This window comes from Muntiacus reevesi, chromosome X (assembly GCF_963930625.1).
Source record: "Muntiacus reevesi chromosome X, mMunRee1.1, whole genome shotgun sequence".
NCBI lineage: Eukaryota > Metazoa > Chordata > Mammalia > Artiodactyla > Cervidae > Muntiacus > Muntiacus reevesi.
Window position 1 is genome coordinate 97,333,416 of NC_089271.1, and position 15,589 is coordinate 97,349,004.

A 15,589-nucleotide genomic window follows, 5' to 3' on the forward strand; every position below is an offset into this window, starting at 1 on the left:
GTATGAAAGAAAGAGAGAGACATAGGGGATCGTAGACCTCCTCATGTTCCAAGAGTAATTTTAATCAGAGAAGTTAGAAAAGGCAGAAACAAAGGAAAATAATCAAGCAATATAAAATAATAAGGATTTAGCCATTAAGCAAAGTCAAGGATCTTTAGTTCCTCCTCAAGGGCTATAGATAATATTCTGAGCAATATCCTGTGCACAGTTTTAGAGATGCTAAAGCCCCAACCAGGCTGAAGTTTAAGTGCATAGACCACATAGTAGATGGAACTAGCCGGTCAATGATGTTGTCTCCCAATATCCTCTTTATTGATGTGATTTTTCTGTGTAAATATTCTTTAGGAATGAGAATTTGCAGGTTTCATATTTTTGGTTACTTTTTATGTAAGCAGCCTGTATTTAAGTTGATATAGAAGTAGACACTGGTTGAACATTACCCTTCAATTGCTAGGAAACCAGTGACTTTGTGATGTCACAGCTACCCTTCAATTGCTAGGAGATCAGTGACTTTGTGATGTCACAGCTTTTTGACTTTGAGAACCACTGTGATGGTCTAGAAAGTTTATTTCTGTAGGCCAGCCAGGCAGCATTTGAAGTTTCAGAGTGTAAAATCAGACAAATAAGAAAAGTATCTGAGGAAATATTTCTTTGAGATGGCACATTTTTCTTCAGAAATTCAAGATGTGCCTCCTAGAGATAAATCAACTGGTGCAGAAACCACCATTAGATCCCCTTTGTGTGATTACACACTTACTGAGGACTCAGTTTTGAGATCTATCATTGAAGAAGCAGCTTTTCAGGCTTTGTTTGAGGAAGTTGTGGTAAAAATGCCACGTTACACATTTTCTGTCTCTGAAACAGATGAATTGAACGATTTTCTTTCACTCAATTTTCCTCAAAAACTTTGGAAGATAGTTGAAAGTGATCAGTTTAAATCTATTTGGTGGGATGAGAGTGGCACTTCTATAGTGATCAATGAAGAAGTCTTCAAGAAAGAAGTCTTAGAAAGAAAGGCCCCTTTCAGAATATTTGAAACTCATAGTTTGAAAAGTATAGTTCGACAGCTTAACCTTTATGGGTTTAGAAAAAAGCAACAAACTGTTCAAAGATCTGCTTCACTAGCTGACTTTCTGGATGAAGAAAACAATGTCTCTGTTTTGAGCAAGGTATTCCAAACTTTTCACTTATTATTGGCAATATGTAAGATTAAATCATGTAACCTAGAAAGCGTGTTCACATATGTAGCTAAAACTGAATTTAAAATTGAGATAACAAACTGTTGAAAAGCTTTATTTCTTGAAGTTGAGAACATCTAGAGGTTAAAATATTTGATATTTAACAAACATTCCTAGCAACTTGAAACTGGATACAAGTCTTGAAGCTAATTAAAGTGGGATTTACTATATATGTTTACAACATATTTTTACTTGGTATTTTCTGTATTTACTGTATATGTTTATAACATATTTTTACTTGAGGATCATAATTGCTTCTAACATGTAATGTTTTTTTAATACTACTTATGCTCTCATTGTTTTTTAAATTATATTGTAAATTTTAATTGGAGGCTAATTACATTACAATATTGTAGTGGTTTTGCCATATATGACACGAATCAACCATGGATGTACATGTGTTCCCCATCCTGAACCCCTCTCCCACCTCCCTCCCCATCCCATCTCTCTGGGTCATCCCAGTGCACCAGCAATGAGCACCGTGCTCGTGCATTGAACCTAGACTGGCAATCTTTTTCACATATGTTAATATACATGTTTCGATGCTATTCTCTCAATTCATTCCATGCTTGCCTTTTCCCACAGAGTCCAAAAGACTGTTCTTTACATGTGTGTCACTTGCTGTCTCACATATAAGGTTATCGTTACCATCTTTCTAAAATTTTTTTCCATCTTTCTAAATTGCACATATATGCTTTGGTATACTGTATTGGTGTTTTTCTTTTTCGCTTAATTCAGTCTAAGGCTCCAGTTTCATCCACCTCATTAGAACTGATTCAAATGTATTTTTTTATAATGGCTGAGTAGTATTCCATTTTGTACATGTACCACCGTTTTCTTATCCATTCGTCTGCTGATGGAAATCTAGGTTGCTTCCATGTACTGCCTATTATAAACAGTCCTGTGATGAACTTTTGGGTACAAGTGTCTCTTTCGGGTCTGGTTTCCTCAGTGTGTATGCCCAGCAGTGGGATTGCTGGGTCATATGGCAGTTCTATTTCCAGTTTTTAAAGGAATCTCAAAAAAAAAAAAAAAAAAAAAAAAAGGAATCTCCACACTGTTCTCCAGAGTGACTGTACTAGTTTGCATTCCCACCAACAGTGTGAGAGGGTTCCTTTTCTCCACAGCCTCTCCAGCATTTATTGTTTGTAGACTTTTGGATAGCAGTCATTCTGATTGACGTAAGATGGTACCTCATTGTGGTTTTGGTTTGCATTTCTCTGATAAAGTGTGATGTTGAGCATCTTTTCATGTGTTTGTTAGCCATCTGTATGTCTTCTTTGGAGAAATGTCTGTTTAATTCTTTATCCTGTTTTTTGATTGGGTCAGTTATGTATCTGGAATTGAGCTGCAAGTGTTGCTTGCATATTTTTGAGATTAATTCTTTGTCAGTTGCTTCATTTGCTATTATTTTCCTCCCATTCTGAAGGCTGTCTTTTCACCTTGCTTATAGTTTCCTTCGTTGTGCAAAAGATGTTCAGTTTATTTAGGTCCTACTTGTTTATTTTTGCTTTTATATCCGTTACTATTGGAGGTGGGTCATAGAGGGTCCTGCTGTGATTTATGTCAGAGAATGATTTTCTAGCAGTTTTATAGTTTCTGGTTTTATGTTTAAATGTTTCATACATTTTGAGTTTATTTTTTGTGTATGGTGTTAGAAAGTGTTTTAGTTTCATTCTTTTACAAGTGGTTGATCAGTTTTACCAGGATTACTTGTTAAAGAGATTGTGTTTTCTCCATTGTATATCCTTACCTCCTTTGTCAAAGATAAGGTGTCCATAGGTGCATGAATTTATCTCTGGGTTTTCCATTATGTTTCATTGTTCTATATTTGTTTCTTTGTGCAAGTACCTTACTGTCTTGATGACTGCAGCTTTGTAGTGTAACCTGAAGTCAGGCAGGTTGATTCCTCCAATTCCATTTCTTTCTCAAGATTGCTTTGACTATTCGAGGTTTTTTGTATTTCCATACAAATTGTGAAATTATTTGTTCCAGTTCTGTGAAAAATACCATTGGTAGCTTGATAGGGATTGCATTGAATCTATAGATATCTTTGGGTAGTAAACTCATTTTCACTATATTGGTTCTTCGAATCCATGAACATGGTATATTTTGCCATCTATTTGTGTCCTCTATGATTTCTTTCATCAGTGGTTAATAGTTTCTATATATATTTGTCTTTTGTTTCCCTAGGTAGATGTATTCCTAAGTATTTTGTTCTTTTCGTTGTAATGGTGGATAGAATTGTTTCCTTAAATTCTCTTTGTTTTCTCATTGTTAGTGTATAGGAATGCAAGGGATTTCTGTGTGTTAATTATATATCCTGCAACTTTATTATATTCATTGATTAGATCTAGTACTTTTCTGGTGGAGTCTTTAGGGTTTTCTATGCAGAGGATCATGTCCTCTGCACACAGAGTTTTACTTCTTCTTTTCCAATCTGGAATCATTTTATTTCTTTTTCTGCTCTGAATGCTGTAGCCAAAACTTACAAAACTATGTTGTATAGTAGTGGCCAGAGTGCGCACCCATGTCTTCTTCCTTTAGGAACATTTCCTTTAGGGGAAATGCTTTAAATTTTTCACCATTGAGGATAATGTTTGCTGTGGGTTTGTCATATATAGCTTTTATTATGTTGAGTTACGTTCCTCCTGTTCCTGCTTTCTGGAGGGTTTTTTTTAATCATAAATGGATGTTGAATTTTGTCAAAGGATTTCTCTGCATCTATTGAGATAATCATATGGTTTTTATTATTCAAATTGTTAATGTGGTGTATTGCATTGATTAATTTGCGAGTATTAAAGAATAATTTCATCCCTGGTATAAAGCCCAGTTAGTCATGATGTATTATTTTTTAACATGTTGCTGGATTCTGTTTGATAGGATTTTGTTAAACATTTTTGCATCTATGTTCCTCAGTCATATTGGTCTGTAGTTTTCTTTTTTTGTGGCATCTTTGTCTGGTATTGGTATTAGGGTGATGGTGGCCTAATAGAATGAGTTTGGAAGTTTACATTCCTCTGAAATTTTCTGGAAGAGTTTGAGTAGGATAGGCATTAGCTCTTCTCTAAATTTTTTCAGCTGTGAAGCCATCTGGTCCTGGGCTCTTGTTTACTGAAAGATTTCTGTCTACATTTTTGATTTCTGTGCTTGTGATGGGTCTGTTACATTTTCCATTTCTTCCTTGTTCAGTTTTGGAAAGTTCTACATTTCTAAGGATTTGTCCATTTCTTCAAGTTGTCCATTTTATTGGCATATAGTTGCTGACAGTATTTTCTTATGGTCCTTCATTACTGTATAGTCTCTTGTTGTTTCTCCATTTTCATTTTTAATTTTTTAAAATTTGATTCTTCTCCCTTTTTTACTTGATGAGTCTGGCCAGTGGTTTGTCAATTTTATTTATCTCCTCAAAGATCCAACTTTTAGTTTTGTTGATTTTTGCTATAGTCTCTTTTGTTCCTTTTGCATTTATTTCTGCTCTATTTTATTATTTCTTTCCTTCTACTTACCCTCCTTTTCTAGTTACTTTAGGTGTAGAGTCAGGTTATTTATCTGACTTTTTTCTTCTTTCTTGAGGTAAGCCTGTATTGATATGAACATTCCCCTATGCACTGCTTTTACAGTGTCCCATAGGTTTGGGGTTGTTGTGTTTTCATTTTCATTCGTTTCTATGCATACTTTGATTTCTTTTTTATTTCTTCTCTGATTTGTTTGTTAATCAGAAGCGTGATGTTCAGCCTCCATATGTTGGAATTTTTAATATTTTTTTCTCCTGCCATTGACATTTAATCTTACTGCATTGTGGTCTGGAGATGCTTGGAATGATCTCAATATTTTTGAATTTACCAAGGCTAGATTTGTGGCCCAGGATGTGCTCTATCCTGGAGAAGGATCCATGTGCACTTGAGAAAAAAGGTGAAATTCATTGTTTTGTGGTGAAAAGTCTTACAGATATCAATTAAGTGTAACTGGTCCATTGTATCATTTAAAGTTTGTGTTTCCTTGTTAATTTTCTGTTTAGCTGATATATCCATAGGTGTGAGTGGGATGTCAAGGTCTCCCACTATTATTGTTTTATTGTTAATTTCCCCTTTCATACTTGTTAGCATTTGCCTTACATATTGTGGTGCCCCTTTGTTGGGTGCATATATATTTATAATTTTTATGTCTTCTTCTTGGATTGATCCTTTGATCATTATGTAGTGTCCTTCTTTGTCTCTTTTCACAGCCTTTATTTTAAAGTCTATTTTATTTGATGTGAGTATTGCTACTCCTACTTTCTTTATGTCTCTATTTTCATGGAATATCTTTCTCCAACCCTTCATTTTCAGTCTGTATGTGTCCCTTCTTTTGAGGTGGATCTCTTGTAGACAAGATATATAAGGGTCTTGTTTTTGTATCAATTCAGCCAGTCTTTGTCTTTTGGTTGGGGCATTCAACTCATTGACATTTAAGGTAATTATTGATAAGTAAGATCCCATTACCATTTACTTTGTTATTTTGGGTTTGAGTTTATATATCCTTTCTGTGTTTCCTGTCTAGAGAAGATCCTTTAGCATTTGTTGGAGAGCTAGTTTGATGGTGCTAAATTCTATCAGCCTTTTCTTGTCTGTAAACCTTTTGATTTCTCCTTCATATTTGAGTGAGATTCTTGCTGGGTATAATAATCTGGGTTGTAGGTTTTTCTTTCAATACTTTAAGTGTGTCTTGCCATTCCATTCTGGCCTGAAGAGTTTCTATTGAAAGATCAGCTGCTATCCTTATGGGAATCCAAATGTCTCTTATTTGTTGTTTCTCCCTTGCTGCTTTTTTTTTTTTCCACTTATTTTCATTAGCTAAAGGCTAATTACTTTACAGTTCTGAAGTGGTTTTTGCCATACATTAACATGAATCAGCCACAGATTTGCATGTGTTCCCCATTTCAATCCCCTCTCCTGCCTCCCTCTCCATCCCATCCCTCTGGGTCTTCAAAGTGCACCAGCTCTGAGCACTTGTCTCATGCATACAACCTGGGCTGGTGACCTGTTTCACCCTTGATGGTATACTTGTTTCAATGCTATTCTCTCAGAACATCCCACCCTCGCCTTCTCCCACAGAGTCTAAAATTTTGTTCTGTACATCTGTGTCTCTTTTTCTGTTTTGCATATAGGGTTATCATTACCATCTTTCTAAATTCCATATATATGCATGAGAATACTGTATTGGTCTTTATCTTTCTGGCTTACTTCACTCTGTATAATGGGCTCCAGTTTCATCCATCTCATTAGAACTGATTCAAATGAATCCTTTTTAATGCCTGAGTAATATTTCATGGTGTATATGTACCACTGCTACCTTAACCATTCGTCTGCTGATGGGCATCTAGGTTGCTTCCATGTCCTTGCTATTATAAACTATGTTAGGATGAACATAGGGGTACACGTGTCTCTTTCAGATCAGGTTTCCTCAGTGTGTATGTCCAGGAGTGGGATTGCTGGGTCATATGGAAGTTCTATTTCCAGTTTTTTAAGAAATCTCCACACTGTTCTCCATAGTGGCTCACAGTCTTTATTTTAAAGTGTATTTTATCTGATATGAGTATTGTGTCTCCTGCTTTCTTTTGGTCTCCATTTGCATGAAATAATTTTTTCTATCCCTTCACTTTCAGTCTGTATGTGTCCCTTGTTTTGAGGTGTGTCTCTTGTAGACAGCATATATAGGGGTCTTGTTTTTGTATCCATTCAGCCAGTCTTTGTCTTTTGGTTGGGGCAATCAGCCCATTTACATTGAAGGTACTTATTGATAGGTATGGTCCCGTTGCCATTTACTTTGGTGTTTTGGGTTTGCTTTTATACAACCTTTCTGTGCTTCCTCTCTAGAGAAGATCCTTTAGCATTTGTTGAAGAGATGGTTTGGTGGTTCTGATTTCTCTCAGTTTTTGCTTATCTGTAAAGCTTTTGAATTCTCCTACATATCTGAATGAGGTCCTTGCTGGGTACAGCAATCTGGTTTGTAGTTTATTCTCTTTCATTACTTTAAGTATGTCCTGCCATTCCCTTCTGGCCTGAAGAGTTTTATTGATAGGTCAACTGTTATCCTTATGGGAATCCCTTTGTGTTATTTGTTGTTTCTCCCTTGCTGCTTTTAATATTTGTTCTTTGTGCTTGATCTTTGTTAATTTGATTAATAAGTGTCTTGAGGTGTTTCACCTTGGGTTTATCCTGTTTGGGGCTCTCTGGGTTTCTAGGACTTGTGTAACTATTTCCTTCCCCATTTTAGGGAAGTTTTCAGCTATTATCTCCTCAAGTATTTTGTCATGGCCTTTCTTTTGTCTTTTTCTTCTGGGACTCCTATGATTCCTATGTTGGGGCGTTTCACATTGTCCCAGAGTTCCCTGAGGTTGTCCTCATTTCTTTTGATTCTTTTTTTCTTTTTTGCTCTCTGCTTCATTTATTTCCACAACTTTATCTTCTACCTCACTTATCCTATCTTCTGCCTCCGTTTTTCTACTCTTGGTTCCCTCCAGAGTGTTTTTGATCTCATTTATTGTATTATTCTTATATATGGACTCTTTTTTATTTCTTCCAGGTCCTTGTTAAGCATTTCTTGTATCTTCTCAATACTAGCCTCCAGGCTATTTATCTGTAACTCCATTTTGTTTTCAAGATTTTGGATCATTGCTATTATCATTATTCTAAATTCTTTTGCAAGTAGATTCCCTATCTCCCCTCTATTGTTTGGCTTGGTGGGCATTTTTCATGTTCCTTTACTTGTTGGGTATTTCTCTGCCTTTTTATCAGTTTAGATTGCTGTGTTTGTAGTGACCTTTCTGTGTTCTGGTGGTCTGTGGTTCCTTGTTATTGTGGAGGTTTCTCCCGGTGGGTAGGGTTGGTTGATTGGCTTGTCAAGGTTTCTTGGTTAGGGAATCATGTGCCGGTGTTCTTATGCATGGAGCTGGATTTCTTCTCTCTGGAATGCAATGGAGTGTCCAGTAGTGAGTTTTGAGATGTGTCTATGTGTTTGGTGTGACTTTGGTTAGCCTGTATGTTGATGCTTAGGGCTATGTTCCTGCATTGCTGGAGAATTTGCATGATATGTCTTGCTCTGGAACTTATTGGCTCTTGGGTGGTGGTTGGTTTCAGTGTACATATGGAGGCTTTTGGGTGATCTCTTATTACTTAATGTTCCCTGTAGTCAGGAGTTCTTTGCTGTTCTTAGGTTTGGTGCTTAATTCTCCTGCCTCTGGATTTCAGTCTTACACTTCCAGTAGCCTCAAGGCTTCTCCAACTATACAGCACTGATAATAAAACTTCTCAGTTAATTGTGAAAAGATTCTCCACATTGAAGGACACCCAGAGAGGTTCACAGAGTTACATGAAGAGGAGAGGGAGGAAGGAGATAGAGATGAGCAGGAGGAGAAAAGTGGGGACTCAAGAGGAGAGAGAGAGAAATCTACACAGTACTCTCTTCCCTAAGTGTTCTCCATAGCCCAGAACACCCACAGAGATTCACAGAATTGGATTGAGAAGAGAAGGGGGAGGGAGGAAATAGAGGTGATCTGGGGGAGAAAAAGAAGAGTCAAAAGGGGAAGAGAGTAATCATCACAATCCTGAGTAAAAATGGGTACTGAATATTGGATTCTTAATGTCCAAAATTGATATCAAATACTGAAAAACAAAGATTAAAAATCTAGAGTAGAGGTTAGACTCTTAAAAATACAATATTAAAAACAAAAACACAAAAATTTAAGAAATATATATGAAGGTCGCTTTAAAAATAGAGTCTTCCTTTTTTTGCAAGGCTAGAGTGAAGTGAAAATGAAAGTTAAGGAGTAATAGAGGACTCCAAAGGAAAATAAAAGAAGAAAAGAAAAAAGGAAAAAAAATTTAATTAAAAAATATTAAAAATATATGTAACTGAAAATTAAGGAGTAATTGGGGAGTAATAGAGGACTTTGAAAAAATAACAGAAAATGAAAATTACACAGTAATAGAGGAGTAATAGTGAATTTTAAAAGAAAATAAAAGAAAAATTAAAAAAAAAGAAAAGTTAAAAAAATTTCTTTTAAAAAAAAGTAAAAATATATCTAGGAATTTCTCTGGAGCTGTTGCGTGCAGAGTGGGTTTGGTTCAGTTACAGACAGCTCCTTGTTCCAGCTTACATTTCTCGATATCTATAGGCGCCTTCCAGTTTAGTTGGTGTTGACCACAGGACTTTTAATCTGTTGCACCAGTCACTTCTGAAGTGGTTCCCTTTGTTTCTTTGGCTTCTGTTTGCAGGTCTCTTCTGTGTCTAACTTCTGCCCTGGCACAAGCGGGCGGAGGTTGTCTCTTGTTTAGGTTCGCTTGTTCAGTCGTGCTGTGGGGAGAGGGGGCACTGCAGAGAAATGTCACTGGCCTGTGTGGGGAGCAGTCACAATATTTCAGCCACACTGGGTTTTCCCCGACTCTCGGCTCGTGTGCTTTCCCCGTCTACACTGCTCAGGCTCCAGGCTGCTCTATAGGGAGTGGGCCCTGAGTTGCGTGCAGTTACAGTTTTTGGGTACTCCAAAAAGCACAGACTCGGTTGGGCCTGCGTTTTATGCCTTCCCCGGCGTGAGCAGCTCAGGAGGCCAGGAGCTTGACGAGCACACTCTCCCTGGGTGCAGTGCACCTTATCTCCTCAGTGGTCCCAGCCTCAGTTTCCACGCACGCTGGTCCGGTGCACCTTGTATCTGTTCTGGAGACCTGGTTTCTAGCCGCGACCCTCCTGGTGGATGTCAACCATCCAGAATCTCAGGAAGTCTTTGGTTAGAAACTGGAAGCCTGTTTGCAGTTTGGTAGGGGATGCGGTCTCTGGGGCCGACTTTGCCCCTTTCCCCTCCCTCCTGGCTCCTGCCTCTGGCGGGGGATTGGCTAGTCCACAGCTGGCTAGCTCTTCTCTGGAATTGTTCAGTCTTTCTTTTGTTCTGCGAGTGGCTGTCAGTGTGTTCAGTTAGCGTGCTTTTTGCTGGTTAATTTTCTCTCTCTCTCTTGCTATCCCACAGTTTAAGTTGCTATCTCACATTAGCTCCCTCCAATTGCCCTCAGGGCACTCAGGCCCGGTCCTTACCCTAAGCAATACCGCCCGCTTCTCTCCATTCAGCCTCCACTTGCTGGTGGTGGATGAGAGTGTCTGGGGTACTTTTCTGCTGGGAGTTGCTTTTAGGCATGTAATCTGTGGTTTTTATTTATTTTTCCTCCCAGTTAGGTTGCCCTCTGAGATTCGAAAGCTTCCCCCAGACCCACCAGTGGGAGGGTCTCCTGGTGTTTGGAAACTTCCTCTATTACGACTCCCTTTCCGGGATGGTTCTCTGTCCATAGCTATTTTGTCTCACTTTTTATCTTTTATACTTTGTCCTACCTCCTTTCGAAGACAATGGGCTGCTTTTCTGGGCACCTGATGTCCTCTGCTAGCAATCAGAAGTTGTTTTGTGCAGTTTGGTCAGGGTTCTAAAGTTCTTTTGATGAATTTGTAGGGGAGAAATTGGTCTCCCCAACCTATTTCTCTGCCATCTTAGTTCTTCTCCTCTCTCTTGCTGTTTTTAATACTTGCTCTCTCTGTTTGATTATGTTAATTTGCTTAATATGTGTCTTGGGGTATTTTGCCTTGGGTTTATCCTGTTTGGGGCTCTCTGTGTTTCTTAGACTTGGCTGGCTATTTCCTTCCCCATTTTAGGGAAGTTTTCAACTATTATCTCCTCAAGTATTTTCTCATGGCCTTTATTTTTGTCTTCTTCTGGTAGTCTTATGATTCAAATGTTGGGGTGTTTAACATTGTCCCAGATGTCTCTGAGGGTGATTTTATTTCTTTTAATTTTTTTTTTTTATTTTTTCCACTCTGCTTCATTTATTTCTACCATTCTATCTTCTACCACACTTATCCTATTTTCTGCCCCTGTTATTCTACTGTTGATTCCCTCCAGAGTGGTTTTGATATCATTTATTGCATTATTCCTTATTTATTGACACTTTTTTTTTATGTCTTCTAGACCCTTGTTAAACATTTCTTGCATCTTCTCAATCTTTTTCTCCAGGCTGTTTATCTGTAACTCCGTTATGTTTTCAAGATTTTGGATCATTTTTACTATCAGTATTCTGAATTCTTTCAGGTAGATTCCCTATCTCCTCTTCTTTTGTTTGGTTTGTTGGGCATTTATCATGTTCCTTTACCTGCTGATTATTTCTCTGCCTTTCCATCTTGTTTAGATTGCTGTGTTTGGGGTGGCCTTTCTGTATTCTGGCACTTTGTGTTTCCTCTTTATTGTGGCTCTTTCTCGCTGTGGATGGGGTTGGTCGGGTGGCTTGTCAAGGTTTCCTGGCTAGGGAGGCTTGCGTCGGTGTTCTAATGGGTGGAGCTGGATTTCTTCTCTCTGCAGTGCAATGAAGTGTCCAGCAGTGAATATTGAGATGTCTATGGGTTTGGTGTGACTTTCGGCAGTCTGTATATTGAAGCTCAGGGCTACGTTCCTGTGTTGCTGGTATGTCTCATTCTGGAACTTGCTGGCCCTTCAGTGGTGCTTGGTTTCAGTGTAGGTATGGAGTCTTTTGGATGAGCTTTTATCAATTAATGCTCCCTGGAGTCAGGAGTTATTTGGTGTTCTCAGGTTTTGGACTTAAGCCTCCTCCCTCTGATTTTCAGTCTTATTCTTACAGTAGCCTCAAGACTTCTCCAACTATACACCACCAATGATAAAACATCTAGGTTAATGATGACAAGCTTCTCCACAGTGAGGGACACCCGGAGAGGTTCACAGAGTAACATGGAGATGAGAAGAGGGAAGAGGGAGATAGAGGTAGATAGGGAGATAGAGATAGAGGAAGAGGAGATAGAAATAGAGATAAAGGACTCAAAAGGGGAGAGAGAAAGCTATCCAGTAATTAATTCTCTATGTACTCTCCACAGTCTGGGCATCTCAGAGGGGTTTACAGTTACACAGCAATGAGAAGAGGGAGGAAGGAGACAGAGGTGACCAGGAAGAGAAAAGGGGGTGTCAAAAGCAGAGAGACAGATCCGGCCAGTAATCAGTTACCTAAGTGTTCTCCACAGCCTGGAACACACAAAATGATTCACATAGTTCGGTAGAGATGAAAAGGTGGAGGCAGGAGATAGAGGCGACCTGGTGGAGAAAAAGGAGAGTTAAAAGGGGCAGAGAGCAATCAAGGCTGTAATAACACTCCCAAGTTAAAATGGGTACTGAAGATTGGGTTCTTAAAGGTTCAAAATTGATAATAAATACCAAAAAGCAAAGATTAAAAATCTAGAGTAGAGGTTAGACTCTCAATAATGCAGTATTTAAAAAAAGTCACAAAAATCATAAAATATATATATAAAGTTTGGTTTAAAAATAGGGTCTTTTTTGGTAAGGTAATAGTAGGTTATAGAAATGAACATCAGGGAGTAATAGAGGACTCTAATAACTTAAACAATGGTAATAGTAAAAATATATCTAGGAATTTCTCTGGAGCTGTTGCAGGCAGTGTGGGGTCAGTTCAGTTTCAGATAGTTCCTTGATCTTGTTTATGCTTCTCAAGACCTATAGGCCCCTTCCAATGTAGTTGGTGCTAACTACAGGGTTTTAATCTGTTGCACCTGTCACTTCCAGAGTGGTTTCCTCTGTTTATTTTAGTTTCTTCTATTTGCTGGTCTCTTCAGTGTCTAATTTACACCCTGACACAAGGAGGCAAAAGTGGTCACTATTTAGGCTCACTTGTTCAGTCGTGCTGTGGGGAGGGAGGAACACTGTAAAGAAATATCACTGGCATGGGAAATGCTCAAAGACTCGGCTGCACTGGATTTGCCCCAGCTCAGGGTGCGTGCACTTTCCCAGTTTATACTTCTCAGGATCTATGTTGCTTCTGCTAGTGCACTGCCTAAGGCGGGCCCTGGGTTGTGTGAACTTCCCAGGTCTAAGCCTCTCAGGTCAGGTTCTCGGGTACTCCACAAAGGCGTGGACTCGGTTGGACCTGTGTGTTTTGCCCTTCCCAGGTCCCAGCAGCTCAGGCGAACAGGTGCTTGTAGTAGTCTTCCCAGGTGGGGAGTGTATCTTATCACCTCCCCAGTCCCAGCCGCTTGGTTTCTTGGGTTGCATCGGGCATGCCTGTCTCAGGTGTGCCGTGTGTCTCTTCTTGGGAGCTGATCTCTGGCTGTGACCCTCCCGTCTGATGTCAACCATTCAGAATCCCAAGAAGTCTTGGTTAGCAACTGGGTGCCTGCTTGCAGTTTGGTAGAGGATGCCTCCCTGGGCCCGATATTGCCCCTTTCCGGCTCTAGCTGCCCCTGCTTTCTTCCCCATCTCTAGGGGTGATGGGATGGTCTGCAGCCGGCTAGCTCTCCTCTGGTATTTGCTCAGTCCTTTGTTCTGTGAGCAGGCCCCGCCGTGCCTTAGGTTAGGGCTTTTCATGGGATAGTTCTCTCTGACTCTCTCTCTCTCTCTCTGGCTATCCCACAGTTCTGGTTGCTATCTGCTCTTAGTTCCCTCAGATTGCCTCAGGTAGTTCAGGCCCTGTCCTTACCCTAAGCAATGCAGCCTGCATCTCCCTGTTCTGCCCACACTTGCTGGTGACAGATGCGAGCACTGGGAGTTGCCATTAGGCACATAATCTGTGGGATTTATTTATTTATTTATTTATTTATTTATTTATTTATTTATTTTTCTCCTAGTTATGTAGCCCTCTGAGATTCTGACACTCTCCATAGACCCACTGGTGAGAGTGTTTCCTAATGTTTGGAAACTTCTCCTCTTTTAAGACTCCCTTCCTGGGACAGATCTCCATCCCCACGTCTTTTGTGTCTCTTTTTATCTTTTATATTTTGTCCTATCTCCTTTCAAAGACAATGGGCTGCCATTCTGAGGGCTTGATGTCTTCTGCCCGCATTCAGAAGTTGTTTTGTGGAATTTGCTCAGCTTTCAAATGTTCTTTCAAAGAATTTGTGGGGAAGAAAGTGGTCTCCCCATCTTATTCTTCTGCCATCCTCAGAACGCCTCTCTCTAACATGTAAGATGTTAAAACTACTAATGGAGGTATTTTATTTGATGCTATTTCATTTGTATCATTAAAAGAATAAATGCTTATAGTTTAGTTTTGCTTGTCAGTTTTACCTTGGTTTATAAAGATACTAAGTAATTTTCTCCTTTGATTATAGTTACAGATCTATCATAATCCAAATTTCAAAAGAGGCTATCCACAACTTTTAGTAAGTATGAAAAGAAGAGTTGGGATTAAAAATGTCTCTCCAATATCTTCATTAGTTCAAGATTACAAGAAGAAGCATGCTAAAGCACGGGGCAACAAACATGATCGTAACTCTAATTTTCTGCCTGAAACTAGCGGGGAGAGTGCATTTTCAGCCTCGACAAGTTTAAGTGTGCCTTTCATACGAAAGCCTTATACCAGGCAGGCAGTCGCTAATAGAAATGCCCTATCTCCGTGTGATTTTCCTTCCCCATCATCAATATCAGTTAGACAAACAAAACAGATTGTGATAGATCAACCTGCTGTTTTAAATCAGTTGAGCATGTTAAATTGGCACTCACATACCAGCTACACTCAAGCAAATGGCCTCATTGAGAACTTTACTACTACAATTACTTCTATTTCTCAGAACCACATCGTATCTCCATTACAGAGCAGTTATTTTGGACTGATGGTGGAGCCGTCTAAATTACCAGTTAGGTACAGCGATATGTCAGCCTGTGACAGTCCTTTTCCTAACCTGCAACAGAGTGGCAACTCATGGCCCCCAGTGCCAAGGATCTGTGATATATCTGCCTCCTCTCTTTCAAAGTCAATTCATCAAAAATCTTCATTATATGAAAACTATCCTAATTAAAACTGATCTATAAAATACATGTCAGATTATGCAGCATAATGAAGATTAAAATTTATGGTGGGAGACGTCAACAAATTCCTACAATTATCATATTTGAACAATAAAATTACATGTTCATCTTCATAGTTTGATTTTCTATTTTGAAACGAGTACACGGGGCCTTATTCCATTGTCTGGCTATATTAATGTGTTGTTTTATACACTCTTTAGTTCAAGGAAGCATTCTTTATGCATCCTAGGTAAATGACAGCTAATCAATTGTTTCTAAGCAAGAAAATGTGAACAAGGGGAAAAGAGGTAAAGACTGTAAAAGTGATTTCTGAAATCATCCCTGCTGAAGTGAATGGGTGTCTAAATTATGATGGTATGGGAGAAGGAAGGGATACAAATAAAATTAAAAAATGCAAATAGACAGTACATACCTTAGGGTATTCTGAGTTACATCATACTCTATGAATTACTGGATAGAGTCTTAAGAGGTTAGACAGATTGTCCTCATTATAGAAATTCATTTCACCTAT

At 38.8% G+C, this 15,589-nt stretch overlaps 1 protein-coding gene across 1 annotated transcript; it reads left to right on the forward strand.

Moving 5' to 3' along the window:
- Positions 1 to 656: 656 nt before the first annotated feature.
- LOC136154231 (heat shock transcription factor, Y-linked-like) lies at positions 657 to 15,068 on the forward strand. The gene is made up of 2 exons (XM_065916505.1): positions 657 to 1,169; positions 14,382 to 15,068. The coding sequence occupies exons 1-2, from the start codon at positions 657 to 659 to the stop codon at positions 15,066 to 15,068; spliced, it is 1,200 nt and encodes a 399-aa protein (XP_065772577.1).
- The last annotated feature ends 521 nt before the right edge of the window (positions 15,069 to 15,589 follow it).